The sequence below is a fragment of the Echiichthys vipera genome (genome assembly GCF_963691815.1).
Source record: "Echiichthys vipera genome assembly, chromosome: 9".
In the NCBI taxonomy this organism is placed as follows: Eukaryota; Metazoa; Chordata; class Actinopteri; order Perciformes; family Trachinidae; genus Echiichthys; species Echiichthys vipera.
In genome coordinates, this window is record NC_139834.1 from 20,930,619 (window position 1) to 20,947,902 (window position 17,284).

General features: G+C 39.3%; 1 protein-coding gene across 1 annotated transcript; it reads left to right on the forward strand.

The window, feature by feature from the left end:
* Positions 1-5,199: 5,199 nt before the first annotated feature.
* On the forward strand, positions 5,200-17,105 carry znf362b (zinc finger protein 362b). Its single transcript, XM_083920079.1, has 9 exons — positions 5,200-5,337; positions 8,317-8,380; positions 8,649-8,907; positions 9,370-9,474; positions 10,328-10,637; positions 11,799-12,023; positions 12,721-12,799; positions 12,981-13,139; positions 13,925-17,105. Exons 2-9 carry the CDS (start codon positions 8,318-8,320, stop codon positions 14,039-14,041), a joined length of 1,317 nt encoding a protein of 438 aa, XP_083776205.1. The 5' UTR covers positions 5,200-5,337; position 8,317; the 3' UTR covers positions 14,042-17,105.
* Positions 17,106-17,284: the final 179 nt, after the last annotated feature.

Here is a 17,284-nt window from a genome sequence, read left to right on the forward strand (position 1 = left end):
GCAGTTGGTTAGTGAACTTTAACTTCACCCACCACTACCTTGATTATTCAAAAAACGTATCAAAAAACCTTCTGTCTAATATTGTAGTGGGTTCCTGGATCTAACATTCATCTTAAGCTCCTTTCACAAATGCAGTCTATCCCCGAAATGTGCAGGGACATTTCCTGACATGTGTGAATGAGAGAAGGGATCAATATTCAGGGTAATCTGTACCACCAATTTCCAATTAAAGGACCAGGGAAAATGCTGGTGTGGCTGTACTCCAGGGACATTACAGGGATAAGCACCATTGGACTGTCCCTTCCCCATCCATCCCCCCATTGCCATGGTAATTTTTCACAGGCGCAATGCAGAAATGCTCCTGAATATGGCTGTCATGTGTAAATAGTGACAATCACTAGCGGTGCCTGAAAGGTTATGCAGTAATTTACCAGGAACTTTGTGTGAAAGAAACTTTAGACAGGGAAAGAGGGGTGTCAAACTCATTTTAGTTCATCGGCCCGGCCACATACAGCCCAATTTGATCACAAATGGGCCAACCCAGTAAAACCACTGTATAATAACCTATAATAACAGCACCTCCAAATTTGACAAGTGCATTCTGAAAACACCAACAATTAATGAACAATACAAAACAGATGAGGAACAGCCTGAGATATCTATAAGAAAACAAGCGCAATTTCAAAATGTATCAGTTTTAAACTGTATTCTGGTCAGGGTGGGAAAAAAGGTAGGAAAATTGTCTGATGGCAAATGATATTCCTTAAGCACTATCATGCATTGCTATACTCCAGCATTAGAGTACGTCTGGCTACAACAGCTTATCACCCTGGTATATTGTGCTTTGGCTATTTTCTGTACTTTGATGCTTTGGCAAAATTGTTTTTCTTTTTAAACCTTCATGCCAATAAAGTAAATTTAAAAATGGCTCTGGCTTGTTTGTTTTTCTTTAAACCATTCCCAGTTACCCTGGGCAGTGCTAAGCAGTCGATACCCTTGCAAAATAGATTGCAGAGGGCCTGACATACCTCTTCTACGCGCCGGACGACAAGCTTTATCCCAGCACTGTACATCCGATAGGTCAAACTACTGGAGCTCCGAAAGGTGCTTTTGACACACCAAGCACACTGGCTTTTTACCTTTTTTGCCCTGGTACCGTATGTTTGACACCCCTGCTTTATACAATTCTCACACACTCCTAAAAAACTGTTTTGCCAATTTTATGATATTAAACAGAATATATTTGGGTTTTGGACTGTTGGTTGAACAAAGCGAGAGTTCTGAACACGTCACCTTGGACATTTAATTATATTTGCTGATTCTACCGAACGATTAATCAAGAAAATGATTGGTAGATATAACAATAACGTAAATAATTGATAATGACAATCCAAGCAACTTTATTAGTGTTCCAAAGAACCCCATTAATCAAAAGAGCACATCAATCATCAGCATATTCATGACTCCTCTCATCAACACTACAACCTCGGTGTGCATATGTACTGTACATCTCTCTAACAATGGCTCAACATCTCAGAGTCACCCAAGAATATACAAGTGAGAAGTTCTTGAAAAAGCATTTAAAATGTAAACAATCCCTCTAACCAACCTTATCTAGCACATATGGAGACATAATGTGCGCTTGTTTGCTCGCTATCAACAGTTACAGCATTGATGAGTGATGGTGATATAAAATCCACTCATAGACGCTGATCCAAGTAAAACTTCTGATTTGGATTACTTACCAAAACAAAGTCCATGTTGGAAAAGTCAACCGTGAGGAAGTTATACAGCCGAATTACATTAGATGAGTGTTAGTTTCACCCCATGAAAAAATCTAAATATTGTCATCACCAGGCATGGACACAACTAAATTCACTAGAAGGATGAGGCGTTCTGACTCATGGCTCTCTGTCGATTTCCTATTAAGTTCAGCAAAGTGTTGAAGCCTGTGTGTTTTGTGTGTGCGAGTCAGAGCTGTTGGATTTTTAAACAGAGAAGTTGTACAAGAAACAGGAAATACAGAGATCACTGAACCCCCCCCCCCCCCCCGCCCCACACACACACACACAAATACATACATACAGTGACACGACTAATGGTGGCAACGTCATTGACTTCCTCTGTGTGATGATTTCCTATAATTCCACTGCACTCGTGTTCTAATAATGTGGTTCAGACGCAAGGATGTAGGTGGTGGTGATGGTTGTGTGTGTAAGGACAACACTGACTATATTAGGAACTCTAGAAATGCAACTTTTCCTCTTCATAATCAAGACTGAAATCAAAGATATAAGCACAAGTGATTGTGAATCAATTTCACCAGATCTGGTGCAAATGAAAGTGACGGCAGGTGCAATGGAATGGCAAACTGCCAAAAAGTGAATGGTTTTGCCTGTGGTGGCCACCCCAGACAATTGCTCTCTCTTTATACTTAGTTTTGTCTTCTGCTAGTGTTCTTCTCAGAACTGTTAGCATGAGGTAGTACCGATCAGGCAGCCTAATCAGGTTGCACAGGTAGTCCAGCTCCTCCAGGATGGCACATCCATACGTGCGGTCGCGAGAAGGTTTGTTGTGTCTCCCACAGCACAGTCTCGAGAGATGGGAGGAGATACCAGGAGACCGACCGTTACAAGGGAAGAGCTGGACAGGGCTGTAGAAGGTCATCAACCTGGCAGCGGGACCGGTATCTGCTTCTTTGGTTAGAGGAAGAAGAGGAGGAGCACTGCCAGAGCTCTACCAAATGACCTCCAGCAAGATAGTCAGAAACAGACTTCATGAGGCTGGTGTGGAGGCCACATGTGACAGGAGATGCCGTGGTGAATACTACGCTGGCTGTAACATCATCCAGCATGATCGACTTATCAGGAGCACGCCCGGATATTGTCGGGAGTACATGCAGGACGCCTGCCTGTACATACACATTACTGAGTCACATTATGAGTTGCAATAGCAATATATACACTGGAGATCAACATAAGAGAATATATATATTTATATTTATATATATTATAAATACTTGATGTATTCTGAAATACTGTTATTCTTTATTGTTCAAAATTTGATAGAATATCCACTGAGGCTATCCCGCTGTTGTACTAGCACTTTTACAAAAAAACTTTATTTTGTGAAAAAAATAGTGAACAAATTTAGAAAACACTTTCAGATAGCTCCCAGTTATTGGTGTTAATCTGGCACATGGGGACAGCAGGTTGTCCAGATGAAGGCCAAAGGGATGACCCTCTCAGCCATCAGAGAGAGGTTGGGTCCCTTTAAGTCCCTCAAACAGTCCGGTTGTCCATGTAAAACAAGTGCACGAGAGGACAGGATTATGCAAAGATTCTCAAGTGGGAATCGGTTCAACACTGCAGCTGGAGTCTGCAAAACAGGTTACGCAGTTCCTTGAAGCTAAGAATATTGAAAAAATGAAATGGCTAACCCAGAGTCCAGATCTAAACCTCATAGAGAATCTCTGGAAAATCTGCGGAAGAGACTGCAATGAGAATAGATCAAGATCAAACCCGAGCAGTGTGAGAAACTAGTGATTTCCTGTGGGCGCAAATGTGCTGAAGTCATTCAAAGTAAGGGCCTCTACACTTCCTATTCATTTATGAATCCTATCCGGTTGTTCAGTCTGACGTAACACATCTCAAAATCAGTTGCCTGGGTCCAAACACTCTTGAAACAAAACAGACACAACAGCTGAACTTGTGAGCAAATACGATTACCTCTTTTGTCAATTAGGCGACTTTTTTATCAATAAGAAAGAGGTAAAACGACAATTACGTTGTTTTTTTAAACTCAGGTCTGTTCCAACAAAGGGGAACACAGCACTGCGGCGTTGGAGAAATACAAGGCTTGGACCGGCTTGGACCCGCATATTAATATATTTTGAAAGGATGTTACGTCACGACTTAGCAGCTGGAAACCCCTAAGAAAACATTGTTTAAATTTTCTCTTCTGACACAATGGTTACTGTTTTCTAATTTTTCTAGTCCCTCCTTTTTTCAAAAAATAAAGTTTTTTGTTTAAGTTCAGCAGTGGTAAAGCCCCCGTGGATATTCTATCAAAATCTGAACATTAAAAAATAATAATATTTCAGAATAAATCAAGTTTTTATATTTGTTCTGTGATTTTGATCTCCACTGTATACTGTATATCAAATATATAAGGTGGGGCAAACTTCTGCACACACAAACAGCTGTGTGTGTGTGTTTAATGTAAAAATGTCAGTTCTATTATTGTATATGTAACTTATATATAAGCAATATAAACAATAACTTATATATAAATACTAATGTACGACAACAGTAGTAAGAACTTACTCGTAAAACAAGAAATAACCTGCCATTGGAGCTACTTTTTTCACCCGTTTCCTGCAAAAGTTGACAGTAACCAAGTTTCAAGGAAACTAAAATATCGAAATCTAATTTAATCTTAATCTAATTTATACACAAATCCAGTTTGTTTCGTGTTTCGGACTCTGAAGCTGCACGGAAATTATGTCATCAACTGGAAAGTAATTGAATAAAATCGTGATTTAGATTCAGATATAACGCAAGGTCTCTTTAAAAAAGGACTTATCTGAGACTTTTCAATAAAGGACAAACGTTTTTTTATTATAAATAATCAAACCAATATTTACTGGGGAGGTTACATATGGCTTATGACTCATCAGATTGTGATATAGGTGCATCCCGAGTACTTTATCTTCTTTGCTACATTTTATCAATTGTATCCTTGCTGCATTCATGTGACTGAGTTGATTTCATATATAAAACATGATAAAGTTGGCTCATTAAATGTGATACATTGCTGCGGATTAAAACCCCTAAAACCATCTCTTTAGAGCCTCAGCAAACACTATAAAAGAGGATTTAAAAAAATGTTTTTTGTTCTTTGGATATTTTGGTACATTTAGCAGTCAGTACTCGACTTAAGTGACATCTTGATGGCAGTACTTTTATTTCTAACGGGAGTATTTATTTATTTATTTTATTTTTTTTACATTGTGGCGTTGCTATTTCAGGATTTGAGTACTAGGCTACCTCCACCCCAGCGGAAAGGAAATCCGAAATAACGTTATTATAATCATAATTCACGCGCTGGCCGTGCATAAAGTAGGTCATCATCGTGTAAAAAAAAAAAAAAACCCCAAAGCAACATTAAGCAGAATATTCCCCTCTGTGAGTGCGCTGTTACTGAGCCTGCAGCAGCACCCAGAAGTGAACAAAGCGACCCGGAAGCGGTGGTCCGACTGAAAGGCAGGCAGAAAGAACATCAACCTTTTATATTATAGCTGTACTCGCAAGACAATATCTGCGATCAGGACACAAGGTATTTGTGCATGTCTTTTCGTGTCTTGTGCATTTCTCAGATGGGCGATCGCCTCCTAAACGCGTGCATTGTGCACAAAAATGCAACTGCTGTCCTTTGATTCGTCCAAAAGTTGCAGAATGTGAAAAAAAGGCAGCCCTAAAAGTGAAATTCTGCTAAGATGGCACAGCGTCTTTCGGGGAGAGAGGGCATTGTGCGCCGGGTACATTTTGACCTCAGCGCGTTGGCACGGTTGTTTTTTAATCGGTGTGGTGTTTTGGGTCGAGCCTGCATCTTGTTCGTTTCCGTGCTGTGTTTTTTTTTTTTTTTTTTTTTTTTTTTTTTCTTGCAGGACACGGTTGTTGTAGGAAGTGTCAGTTTTTTTAAGAGGTGGGGAGGCCGGGCTATTCAAACCTGCTATTCGCCGTAAACAATCATTCATGCCTTTGACATGATAAACACACCTTTGTGTCCGCGGAGGCTCGCTTCATATCCCCGACAACCCTCACCACCTCCTCCTCACGGGAACATGTTCACGCTCCTAAAAAATTTTTTGGGGTCTGCAGAATATGGCGTCCCGCCTTATAAAAATAAGGCTGCCATTTTTGTTTCTCTTTTGTCTGGAAATGTTTAAAGAAAACTGTCTGAGAATGTCTGAGTCTCACCGGGAGGGTCGGTCCGTGAAAAACCCCTCCGCCAGTGTGAGTCCGCAGATGCTCCCGGACAAGACGACATGTCCGAAAAAGTCAAAGATTGGAAAGTTTGGGTGTTTTTTTTTCTATCTGAACATTTAAAGCGACGTCCACTTATTTTTCAGGATTTCACTCTCAGACAAAAGGGAGCAGAAGGGGCTAAATGTCCAAGCTAAAAGGCTAATGTGAGCTATTTACATGTGACTACATATTTGTAGGTGACATTTATATGTTTGCTCTGGGTTTGGCTCATAGTCACACTGTGGGCCTATTTCACACGGAATTAGTAACATTAATGTAACATAGCAACTTATGCTACACTGTTAAATCTTGACATTTTGTATCCAATGTTTATGATTTTTACATTTGTTTTTATTCATGTTATTTTCAAACTTAAAATATCTTAAATCCAATTATTTTTTCTTATTCAACTTTTTATTAACTTTTTTGAAATTATAGAACATTATAACAGAAATACAGACATTTGAATTTAAATAATGCAACCATGTTAAAATACAATTACACATAAACACTACATCCCTTAATCTAACACCACTACTATCTGCCTGACTTCTATACCCTCTGCTATGAAGGACATACATTTAAATTAAATACACTAAATAAATAAATAGTCTTCTTGTCACCTATTATGGCCCCCTATGTCCATTTTTATATGATCCAGACCTGGTAAAACTCCCCTTTGTTATTATTTAACATAGCTATCATTCATTCAGAGCAGATAATCCATTTATTAACGTCCAGCTCCACTTGCTAGTTTGTTCCTGCTTTCAACTGCATCTCATTTCCATGACAAGTGAAACAAACACCTTCTGAGGAAGACCGTGAGATGTGGATGAAAGCTAGAAAACAAATAAGTGAACTTGAAATAAGATTTCTTCCTTTTGTCTTCAAACTATACTGTTTTCAAGATCGACTTTAATCCAATTTTACCAGTCTATAATATGCTAAATTGTCTTATATTTGTATTTATAAAGTCTTAATTTTAATATTTTGTCAAAAATGATTTAAGTTCTAAAAACCCGTAAAAACCCAAAGCCAACATAACATTTGCGTCTGAGTGCAACCTACGAACGTTCACATACCCAACTGTGGCTAAAAGGGTCTTTTTAGGTTAACCGGACTTCCAATTTATTTACCCGTCATAAAAAAATGCACTATAACCGGGACAAAGCCGCCCAAAATGTATTATTTTTATTCATGAACATGAAGTAAACGTGATGACTGTGCTGTATTAGTGTGACGTCCGCCTCCCCTCGGTGCCAAATGCCAAATGATTTCCTGCAGACTTTGCAAAATGTTTTGTTTGCATCTCAATGATCCATGGGTATTTCCCTTCCACTCTACTGGAGATCCATGTCAACGATGGATGGTTTTTATCTCTCAATCTGTGTTTTAATTCATCTACATCAAAGCTATGCGTTGCTGTTATGTGTACTTGTTTATCAATTCGTGGCACTACTTTACACAACAACAGCTATCATTCATGTAGGCTACGGACATAACAGAGCCTATCTGTGGGCAACTATACAAACAAGGCTGTACAATGACCTGTATTTAATGTTCTGTTAGGCTAAAACTAATAAAAACTTTACATTTTTGGGACTCAAAGGACAGGATTTTCTGCTTGTCATTTTGGTAACCTTAACCTATTAGTCCTAGAGGAAATTGGAACAAATGTTTATCAATGCAAGCCCTTTAAAAATATTTATAACATATATACTGTAGTGTTGCCTTTTTAATATCCTCCTGCAGCCCTGAACTGTGCCACCTGTGCAGGGAAACTTGCCTTTAAAATGTACATGTATTTGGTCAAGGGAAAGACCGATACATAGGCCAGCCGATATTATAGGCTGATATTTGCGTTTTCTAGGTGTGTTGGTATCGGCCGATGCGGGCTGCTGCGTTCGTTAGTTGTTAGTTTTTTCCCCAGCATTATTGACAGGCGTCCACAGGCAGCTCTGTGTTGCTGCAGATGCCTTTTTTTAAGTTCAATAATCTCGTAACATTTGTTATCATCATTGTATAATTTTTATGATGTAAATTTTCAAAAAGGTTTCAAACGTTTCTTTAATGGATTCGGTCTCCAGTGGATTATCGAAGCAGTTTGAGCAGCAGAAATGTTTCTTAATACTTAAAAAATAATGTAAGTAAGCAATGAAGTGCATGCAAAATCTAGATGAAACTGAATATGATGAAAACTGATAAAACAGACTTTGACAACCCTAATGTGAGGTAACTTAAGTATGACTTGAATGTGACTATATAAAATACATTTTATTGATTTCAGGATGGCAGAGCCTCGATTTAACAATGCGTATTTCTGGCCGCCACCTCCATCCATGCCGGGCCAGGTAAGTCCACTTATTACATGTAATTACTGTGACATTTTCCCACCTTTCATTGGCATTTGTTTCCATGTGTGAATGACTTTGCAGCCGTTCAGACCAGTCTGTCAGTGAAACAAACTCACAGTTTGTTCTCGTAGTTAAGAAAAATATTGAACTTGTACTGTGTGCTGGTCAGTGTTTTTCTATGGTGGGATGTGGTTTTTTGGGGGCATGAATGACATTCACACACGGTGACTGTTTTCTGTTGAGCATGACCCGTTAACCCTTTCAGCTGGATAACCTGGTGCTCATTAACAAGATCAAGGAGCAGCTGATGGCTGAGAAGATTCGACCCCTGCACCTGCCGCCTACCTCCACTTCCCAGCAGTCTTTGCTGGTGCCCACCTCGTCCCCGGATGGTAGCGCTCAGCACGTCATGTCAGTGCCAAAGCTCCAACCACAACAGGTGCCTGGCCACCACCCGCAGCCACAGGGCTCTGGACAACCAGACATCGCTCTGCACGCTCGCCCTGCCTCTAGTTCTGGACAAGGTATATTCCTCACTTTTTTACTTGTGGGCATTGAGTGCTTTGTCACATTTCAATCTCGTTTACTGTCTATAGTTTGAATCAGGAACTTGTTTTATCAAGGAAAAGTCCTTGTAAAGGTGATTGTGTCGAGACATATTATACACAATGTGGGTATTGATATGAAGACGCAGCTATCGTATTGGCACAGGTATCAAAAAATGTGAAACCATACCAAGCCCTTGTTGAAGCTGTAGTGCATGAGTTTATCTGTTGTAAAGGTCTTTGGTTGATTTTTTATTTTCATCTAGTAATTTTGGACGAGGATCTCAGATTTTGCAGTGGTGGCGGTCTCTATCGACCACAGTGGTTGACTTCACATTGTGTGGTATTCTCAGACATGAGCATAGCACGGTGTCTGTCTCTATCAAGACACAATTAACTGTTCACTGATTTAAAATGCCATCACCTGACAACAACTTCCAGATGGGAATATGGACGACAAGTCAGCAGTGAAGGCCAAAGGATTGTGGGAAGACTGGCACATGAGGCAGCTCAGCGAGCAACAGGGACGGATTAACCATCGCTCAGGTACTGCAGTCTCTGTGGTCTGTGACATAGGGGGGGACATAACAGCAAAAAAATCTGCCTCCGGTGTCTAAAACGACAGCGGTGTGATCAGTCATTCTGTTGTATTGTCCCAGTAGATTGGGATAAATATACAAGTAGAAACACAGTGAAGGTACACTGGACAAACCATAGCTGGTGAATAAGACATTTACTGTATTAAACATTCAGTGTGCATTCAGGCTGTCAGCATAGGAACCTGCTGAGATACTTATGTGTATCTATTTTTAGTTAGTTGAAAGGTGTGCAAATCATCAAATAAATCATTTGATTACACAGTTCCTAAGGCTCAGTGTGGGTAAATAAACAGAGAGACTGTGTAGGCTGCAAACTAAAACTGTGAAACTTAAGCGAAACCCTGACTTGTGGTAAACCAATAAGCTATAAAACCAACATATTGGTCCAACAAGTAATAAGCATGCTTAAGATACTCTGGGCTTGTTGAATAAAAAAACGGCCATGCCAGCAGTTTTGCAAGTTCTAACGCGCTTACTATAAATCATGTATATTTTAATACTGTTCCAGGCAGTCATTGGTTTTCATTCATTAGTGGTCAATGTAAAAATCAGAGAGAAGACTTTTGAAACTTTGCGTACTCACATGGAACACTGAAAAAAAAATACAGACAATGTTCACTGTGACAAATTCTACAATTAAATAAGCATTTAAAGATCTAAAACTGTGTAGCGTGTATTCAAACTTTTGTCACCAAAAATGTAAATTTGTAGAACTTGTACTAACCAGAAGCCTCTCAACTCACGTGCAGTGTTGTTGTTGGTGTTTATGTTAAAGCGGTTGTGGTTTTTCACCTCCACAGGTCTGACTCGACCCGACAGCCACAGCACCTCAGAGGCCCTGACCCCCACGACTCCAACCTCCAGCAGCCAAAACCGCCTGGGCGGTGCCCCCTCTGTGAACATCATCTCTGGGCTGGCTAGCGGCCCTGGCATGGACCACATGAAAGTTGGAGGCCTGGCTGGGCTGTTGGGCCCCCCACCCAAGGCACCCCGGGGACGGAAGAAGATCAAAGCTGAAAACCCGACCGGCCCACTGCTGGTGGTGCCCTACCCCATCCTAGCTGACCAAGGCTGTGTCACCGTGGCACCCAAAGAGGGCAAAACCTACAGGTTGGGCACAGGAAGCTGCTACTGTTGTCTTCATTTTTTTACTGCACCACGGGGTGAAGGATATTTCCTTTCAGCGCTGCCAGTTCACAAATTTAATTGCGGTCTACAAAAGATCAATAGGCATTTGCTTCAAGACAACTTTAGTTTTAAGATGATTGAGATGTGGTCCTCACTGAGACATCAATACGATCCATCTTTCACCTGATTGGATGAATGTTAAAGTCCGTGGACTGTCAATTGACCTTTGCCTCCTTTTATCACCTAGTTTATTAGACTTGATTTGTTAGGTCAGCATAATGCAGGTCTGTTGGAATTTTAGATACTAATTGTATACCAAATCATCATCAATCATCGCCTACTTATTTTTGAAAGGAGCGCGATTTCCATGTATTTTCGATTATAAAGCAGGTCAAGGTGCTACGTGAATACTGTGAAAGGATCAAAATGCTCAATCCACAGAGAAATGCACACAGCCTATATTCAGAAACTGACTTTAAACGAGCCGTAAGGACCTCAGTACCATTATGATGTCACAACTATATCTTTTTTTATGTACTATATAGATAAATATACATAGGTAGTGCAGCTATAGTGCTGATGCAGTCATTCTCTGGATGTAATGACAGTGCAAATACACTAAGAGCGAAGATATGGAAAACATCAATCAGAGCAGACTGGGCTTTTTCAGGAGGGGTTCTTAAAGAGACAGGCAGTGTTTCAGACATAGTGTGAATGTGAATACAGGTTTATTAGAAAAAAATGTGTTTTTTAAAACATTAAAGCATGTAAACATGTTCTAGTAGAAAACTAAAATACAAGTATGAACCTGAAAATGAGAATAATATGGGACCTTTAAACTCTACTCTCACTTTGGTTGGAACTCAGTGCTACTGCTAGTTTGGTCATGTTTCGCTTTATTTGTCTTGAAAATTACTGAAGTGGTCTTGGTATTGGGACAGCAATTCAATTTCTTTGCGGGAGTCATCCCAAATGGATCAATAAAGAAAATTCTAAGTAATGGTTTAATACTTCTAAAAACATTAATGGTGTTACACAGTATTCTCTCTTTAAGGCTCTGTTTCTACACAAACGTGACTGAAACACCCTGATCTGATCACATTTAAGCATAGATGTGTCCTTTTTTTTTTTTATGTCATCAAGATGCAAAGTGTGCCCGCTCACCTTCTTAACCAAGTCAGAGATGCAGATTCACTCCAAGTCCCACACAGAGGCCAAACCACACAAGTGTCCCCACTGCTCCAAGACGTTCGCCAACGCGTCCTACCTGTCCCAGCACCTGCGCATCCACCTGGGGATCAAACCCTACCACTGCTCCTACTGTGAGAACTCGTTTCGTCAGCTGTCACACCTGCAGCAGCACACCAGGTCAGTCCAGCTGTGAACAGAGCAGGGGAAGTGACGTTAAAGCAATTCTCACCTTTCTTGCATGTCTCACAGTGATTCCCTTCAAAGTCCCACCCTATTCCCCCTGCCTGACCTATTACTCCCGTGACAAGTGAGCTGAGAGAAATGCTGCGTTCAAGTGCAATGGGATGTCCGAAGTTTCGGACCTCCAACTAGGAAAAGTGCACTGGAATGCCTGTCAAAGTGGAACCTCCTGCTCTCCAATTCGAGGGAGATCAACCTACCCCAAATTTGCAAGTAAGAGGTTCAACGTTTACAGGCATTCCAGTGCACTTTGCCTAGTTGGAGGTCCGAAACTTCAGACTTCCCATTGCACACAAGCGCAGCATACGCAGCGCAAGTGAAACAGAGAAACAAATGAAAGGCAGGAAGCCTTTATTAGGACCGAATAAAATGATTGGTCAGACTTTTAATAGAAATAAATGAGAATTGAATTTTTTTGAGTGTCAACACCTGGTGGATTTATTTTATATTTTAGTGTGTCATACGCTTATTAGGAGCATTTTAAGATTACAAAAGAAAAGTGTAAAAATGCCAGAAAGGTAAGAATTGCTTTAATGTGGGGGGTAATAAAAAGTAATTGAGGAGCTTCCGCTAACTCATCGTGCCTTACCTGGGAGTAATTTCTAACTTTTTTGATCCACTTCTTTTGCCACAGAATCCACACTGGCGATAGGCCTTATAAATGTGCTCACCCCGGATGTGAAAAGGCTTTTACCCAGCTGTCTAACCTCCAGGTCAGTACATGGTCAAGCAACTTAATTCTGCCACAGTAGCTATTACAGCAATAACTGTTACTTTACACTGAGGTACACAATTATACAGTGAAAAAAATAACAGGTTGATTGCTTCAACTGACTGTAATCACAAAAAATATGTCCAAATTAACAGCTGGTGTCTGTGTTTCTTCCCCAACAGTCTCACCAGAGGCAGCACAATAAAGACAAGCCCTATAAATGTCCTAACTGCTACCGTGCCTACTCAGACTCTGCATCGTTGCAGATCCACTTGTCAGCGCACGCCATCAAAAACGCTAAGGCCTACTGCTGTAGCATGTGTGGCCGGGCTTACACCTCAGTAAGTAAACCACACTCATTTGTTTGTTTCCTTCATGTATGTCAGGTTTTCCCAGTGTGCATTCAGACGGACTGTTTCTACGGCTGATAAGATGATGGCCTTTGATGATACTCTGCCTGACTTGGCCTGAAACTAGCTGTGTTTCCTGTTTGTGATATTTAACAGTTCAACATGTAGCGCGCATCTAGCAAGTACCAGTTAATGTGATCATTGTTACTTGTAAAACGGAAAATGTTTGCTACCACCTATAAATATCTCTTTAAACCCAACAGATTTGTCTAGAGCTGAAAAACAGACAGAAAATGGATGCACTCAATCAACTGTTTTGATCCTTGCGTCATTTAATGGCATTTTTAAACAGAAATGCCAAATATTTGAAGGTCACAACTTCTAAAGTGTGAATATTAAGATCAAACTAAAGTGAAACGTAAACTAAAGTAAGCCTGTGAATGTTCTCATTTGTCCAGGCTGTCTTTATCCCCAAAGCAATTTCAGTCAAAAGCAACTGGACTTGGTTATTTGTCTAGGAACTAAACTAAAGTAAAAGGTTTGCTGCGGTTGTTACATTTATCTAGAATGTCGTATTTTTTACGGGTACAGGTATATTTGAGATTATATGAGCAAATAAAAGGGTCAAATGTCCTTTAAAATAAAAAGTCAGTTAGCAGTAATGTCATAAATTCAGCTGTTCATGCTGATAAAGACATTGTTTCTTGGCTGTTATCAAATCTGTTGTCCTAATGGCAGTTTTTGAGCATTTGGTGTGTTTTCATGTTTTTCTGTAGGAGACCTACCTTATGAAGCACATGTCCAAACACACGGTGGTGGAGCACCTAGTGAGCCACCAGTCGCCTCAGAGGACCGACTCCCCCAGCATCCCAATACGCATCTCCCTCATCTGAGCCCCTCGGCCACTCAGCAACAGGTCGGATTCAGAGTCTATGTTAGGCTGGAGCTTATGAGGCCCTGCACCCACAGCCACCTACATAAGGCTTACATTAGCATTATGATAGCTGACATGAGCATTCAGTGCTAGATACAGTAAACAGGCTGCCTCCATCCATCTTGACACTGGCCGTCTGTCAAAAATGAGCACAGCGTTATTTTGTGAATGTAAAAATACAGCTAGATGTTGTCCGGAGGATCGAGTGGCAAAGAATGTCTTGCGTCAGATTTGATAAGCACTTTCGTAAGCGTCATGTAAACTGCCGGATGCATTGGCCATCAGAAATGTTTTAGTTAGGTTCGTTTTTTATTCGTCCCTCTTCCATTTAATGGGTTTCCAAAATGTGCCAGATGATATTTGCCCTTTATAAAGAATTGAGAGAGTAGAAAAAAATGTTTGCTGGGTGTATTGTGGAGACATCCAAAGATAATCTTAAAGCACTTTTAGGCCTTTGTGGTTTTGGCTCAAATTGTTTCAATCTTGTTGGATGGAAAATGCCAAAGGGCATTACTTGTGGCAGCTAAGAGTACTGACTGTGTATAAATAACAGTCTTTTTCTGTTACTTTATTTTTACTCACATTTTTTGTGAAAGTACTCATTTACAGGGTCATCTAAATTTGAAGAAAGGCAATCGGTAGATGACAATTCAAACAAATGATTGTATTAAGAAGTTGCGTTATTGACTTGGCGAGACAAAAAAAGTAGAGCAACAAGGAAGGGAAGAAGGATGAATGTTGGTTTTGTTTCCAAAATCTTTCACTCCTTATTAGATATTCACCTTTTTATGGCACCTTTACGATCATGGCGTATGATCAAAGAAACACTGCTTTTTTACATTACCGTAAATTCTCAAATAGTGGATGCGGCCTTTTAGTTACCTCAGCTGCAGAGGGTACCATGTTTTAGTTGTTTTAGAAGAAGACATACTCTATTAATCCCCAAGGGGAAATTCAGTTTTACTTACTGAATTATGTTGTTAACACAAGCTCACACTTCCTGTTTTCATTTCAGCCATATCACTAATTCTTCACATGTACCATTGCCTCTGTAACATCTCAGTCACCATTATTACACATCATAAGGATGATCAATTATTCATTTATAGAGCTCTTTTTGAAACAGACTTTACAAAGTACTTGACAATTCAGCATAAAGTTACTGTAAACAATCATGGAAATCATAAATAATTCAAAATTAAAGTCCCCCTCGACTCAAAAATGTGTTTTTCTTTTTTTCATGTCCCCTAAAATGTCTGACCTTGACTATACTGACAGGACCACATTTTTACCATGACACACTAGATTAGAACAATACCAGCATTGCTGTCACAGCTGGTAATCATAGCAGAGTATTTTCACATTACAATAATAATAATAATAATAATAATAATAAACTCATCTGGAAGGGGATGTTAAGCTTATGAATACGCCCCTGATTGGACATTTTACAGATCGATGTCTGCTGCAAAAATAAGAATACAATCATTAAAACTGGCAAACAACCGTAGAATTATACGGTTATGAATTATAATTATACGGTTTTATTATAAGGTTACATCTAACACCTTATATTTGAGCTCCCCCTTATCATATCACCTGCAGCCATCTCTAGAAAGCTGTTCGTATGGTCTGAAGCATGCTCGCAATGTGTGGGAAATGGCTTATGCACGGTTTCTGTGGTTACACATCATTTATACATGTGGCTTCAGGAGTATTTCCACCCTTTTTTTTCATGGCCTGTATATTTTTTAATTTGTGGCGACCACACCCCCGGCTGTTATTAGAGACCCAGCTTTTATTTGAGAGTTTACGGTTTGTTTTTCTCACGTCCCACTAACTAGTGCCATATATTAACCTTGTTGAGGTTTGAAGAGAAAGCAAATCTTGTTATAGTGAGCCTGCTTTCTTGACCCTGTTAAGCTTTGAATATTATTTGCTAAGTATTAAGAGGTTTAATACATTGCACATGTATCAGTGCCAGCTCTACTCAGCCCTACTTTTAAACACACTTCAGCTGAAATGAAATTTTACTCGAGTGGTCAATTTTAAACCCAAACATTGGACCAAAATGTGAAGTTATTGTACAGCTACTCTGACCCAGTTAAGTGTTTTAATTTTTTTTAAAAGACTTTAATAAGCTTTACACATTTGGAATAAACTGCAGTATAAGTCATATTCCATAGGCCTATGTTATAAGTTAATGTGGAGGTGATGTTTCTCCTTTTGTTTTGTTTTCTTCTTAGTATTCTTTTCTTGTACACAGTATTGTTTGTTGTATTTTTACTGTAACTTTAACCTCTGGATGGTACTAATAGAGTACCCTGTATTCTTCAGGGCACTTCAGAAAAGGTGCTACGGCTAGACGTTACGTTTGAGATGGAACTGAGAATAATGTAAAATACATATACAGTATATAGTATGTTTTCAAAAGATTCAAAACTTATTACTCAAGCCACTGGCCTGAAAACAGACATTTACGCCAACAACAGACCCTGCCTCTTCAACTTACTCTCTCTTGTGAGATAATGGGAAAATGTACATGTTGCTGTACTGTAAAACATGTTACTCATTTATAGTACCTATTTTTTAATTTTCATAAACATGCTCTGTTTGGGTTTTGTAAAGGTTTATGTATGAATTTACTGTAATTATTTTAGTCTACCCATATGTTATTAATATCCATTTTTTATATCAGTTATTTACATGTAAGCCTTAACTGTTTTATCATCCCATTTCCATTACTCTGTATTGTGTTCTGCAGTATTCAGTCGTGTAAACATTTTCATTTTTTTCCTTCCGCATGGAGTTTCCTGAGCTGTAATCTGTATGATAACTGTTTAACCCATGTTCTCTAAGAAAAGATATTGCGTAGATTTATTACACTTTTTCCTGTCTTGCATTGTGGTTTCATATACAGTTTCTAGACAACTAAATATGCACAGCCAAGACTGAGAAGTTAAACTAAGGTTATCAATGTTTAAAAAAAAAAAGGAAAAAAAGCTTTGTATCTTTACCTTGTTTAATAAACAGACTGTTATAAATCCATCATTGACTGCTTGGTTCGTACTAAAAAAAACGTACCTGCCAACAAAAAAAACCCCCAACAATATTTTTTAATTTTTTATTCACTTTTATTTATGAAAATATGTTTGTTTAAAAATGTATTTACACGGATACAACAAAAGTCAAAGTTTCTTGA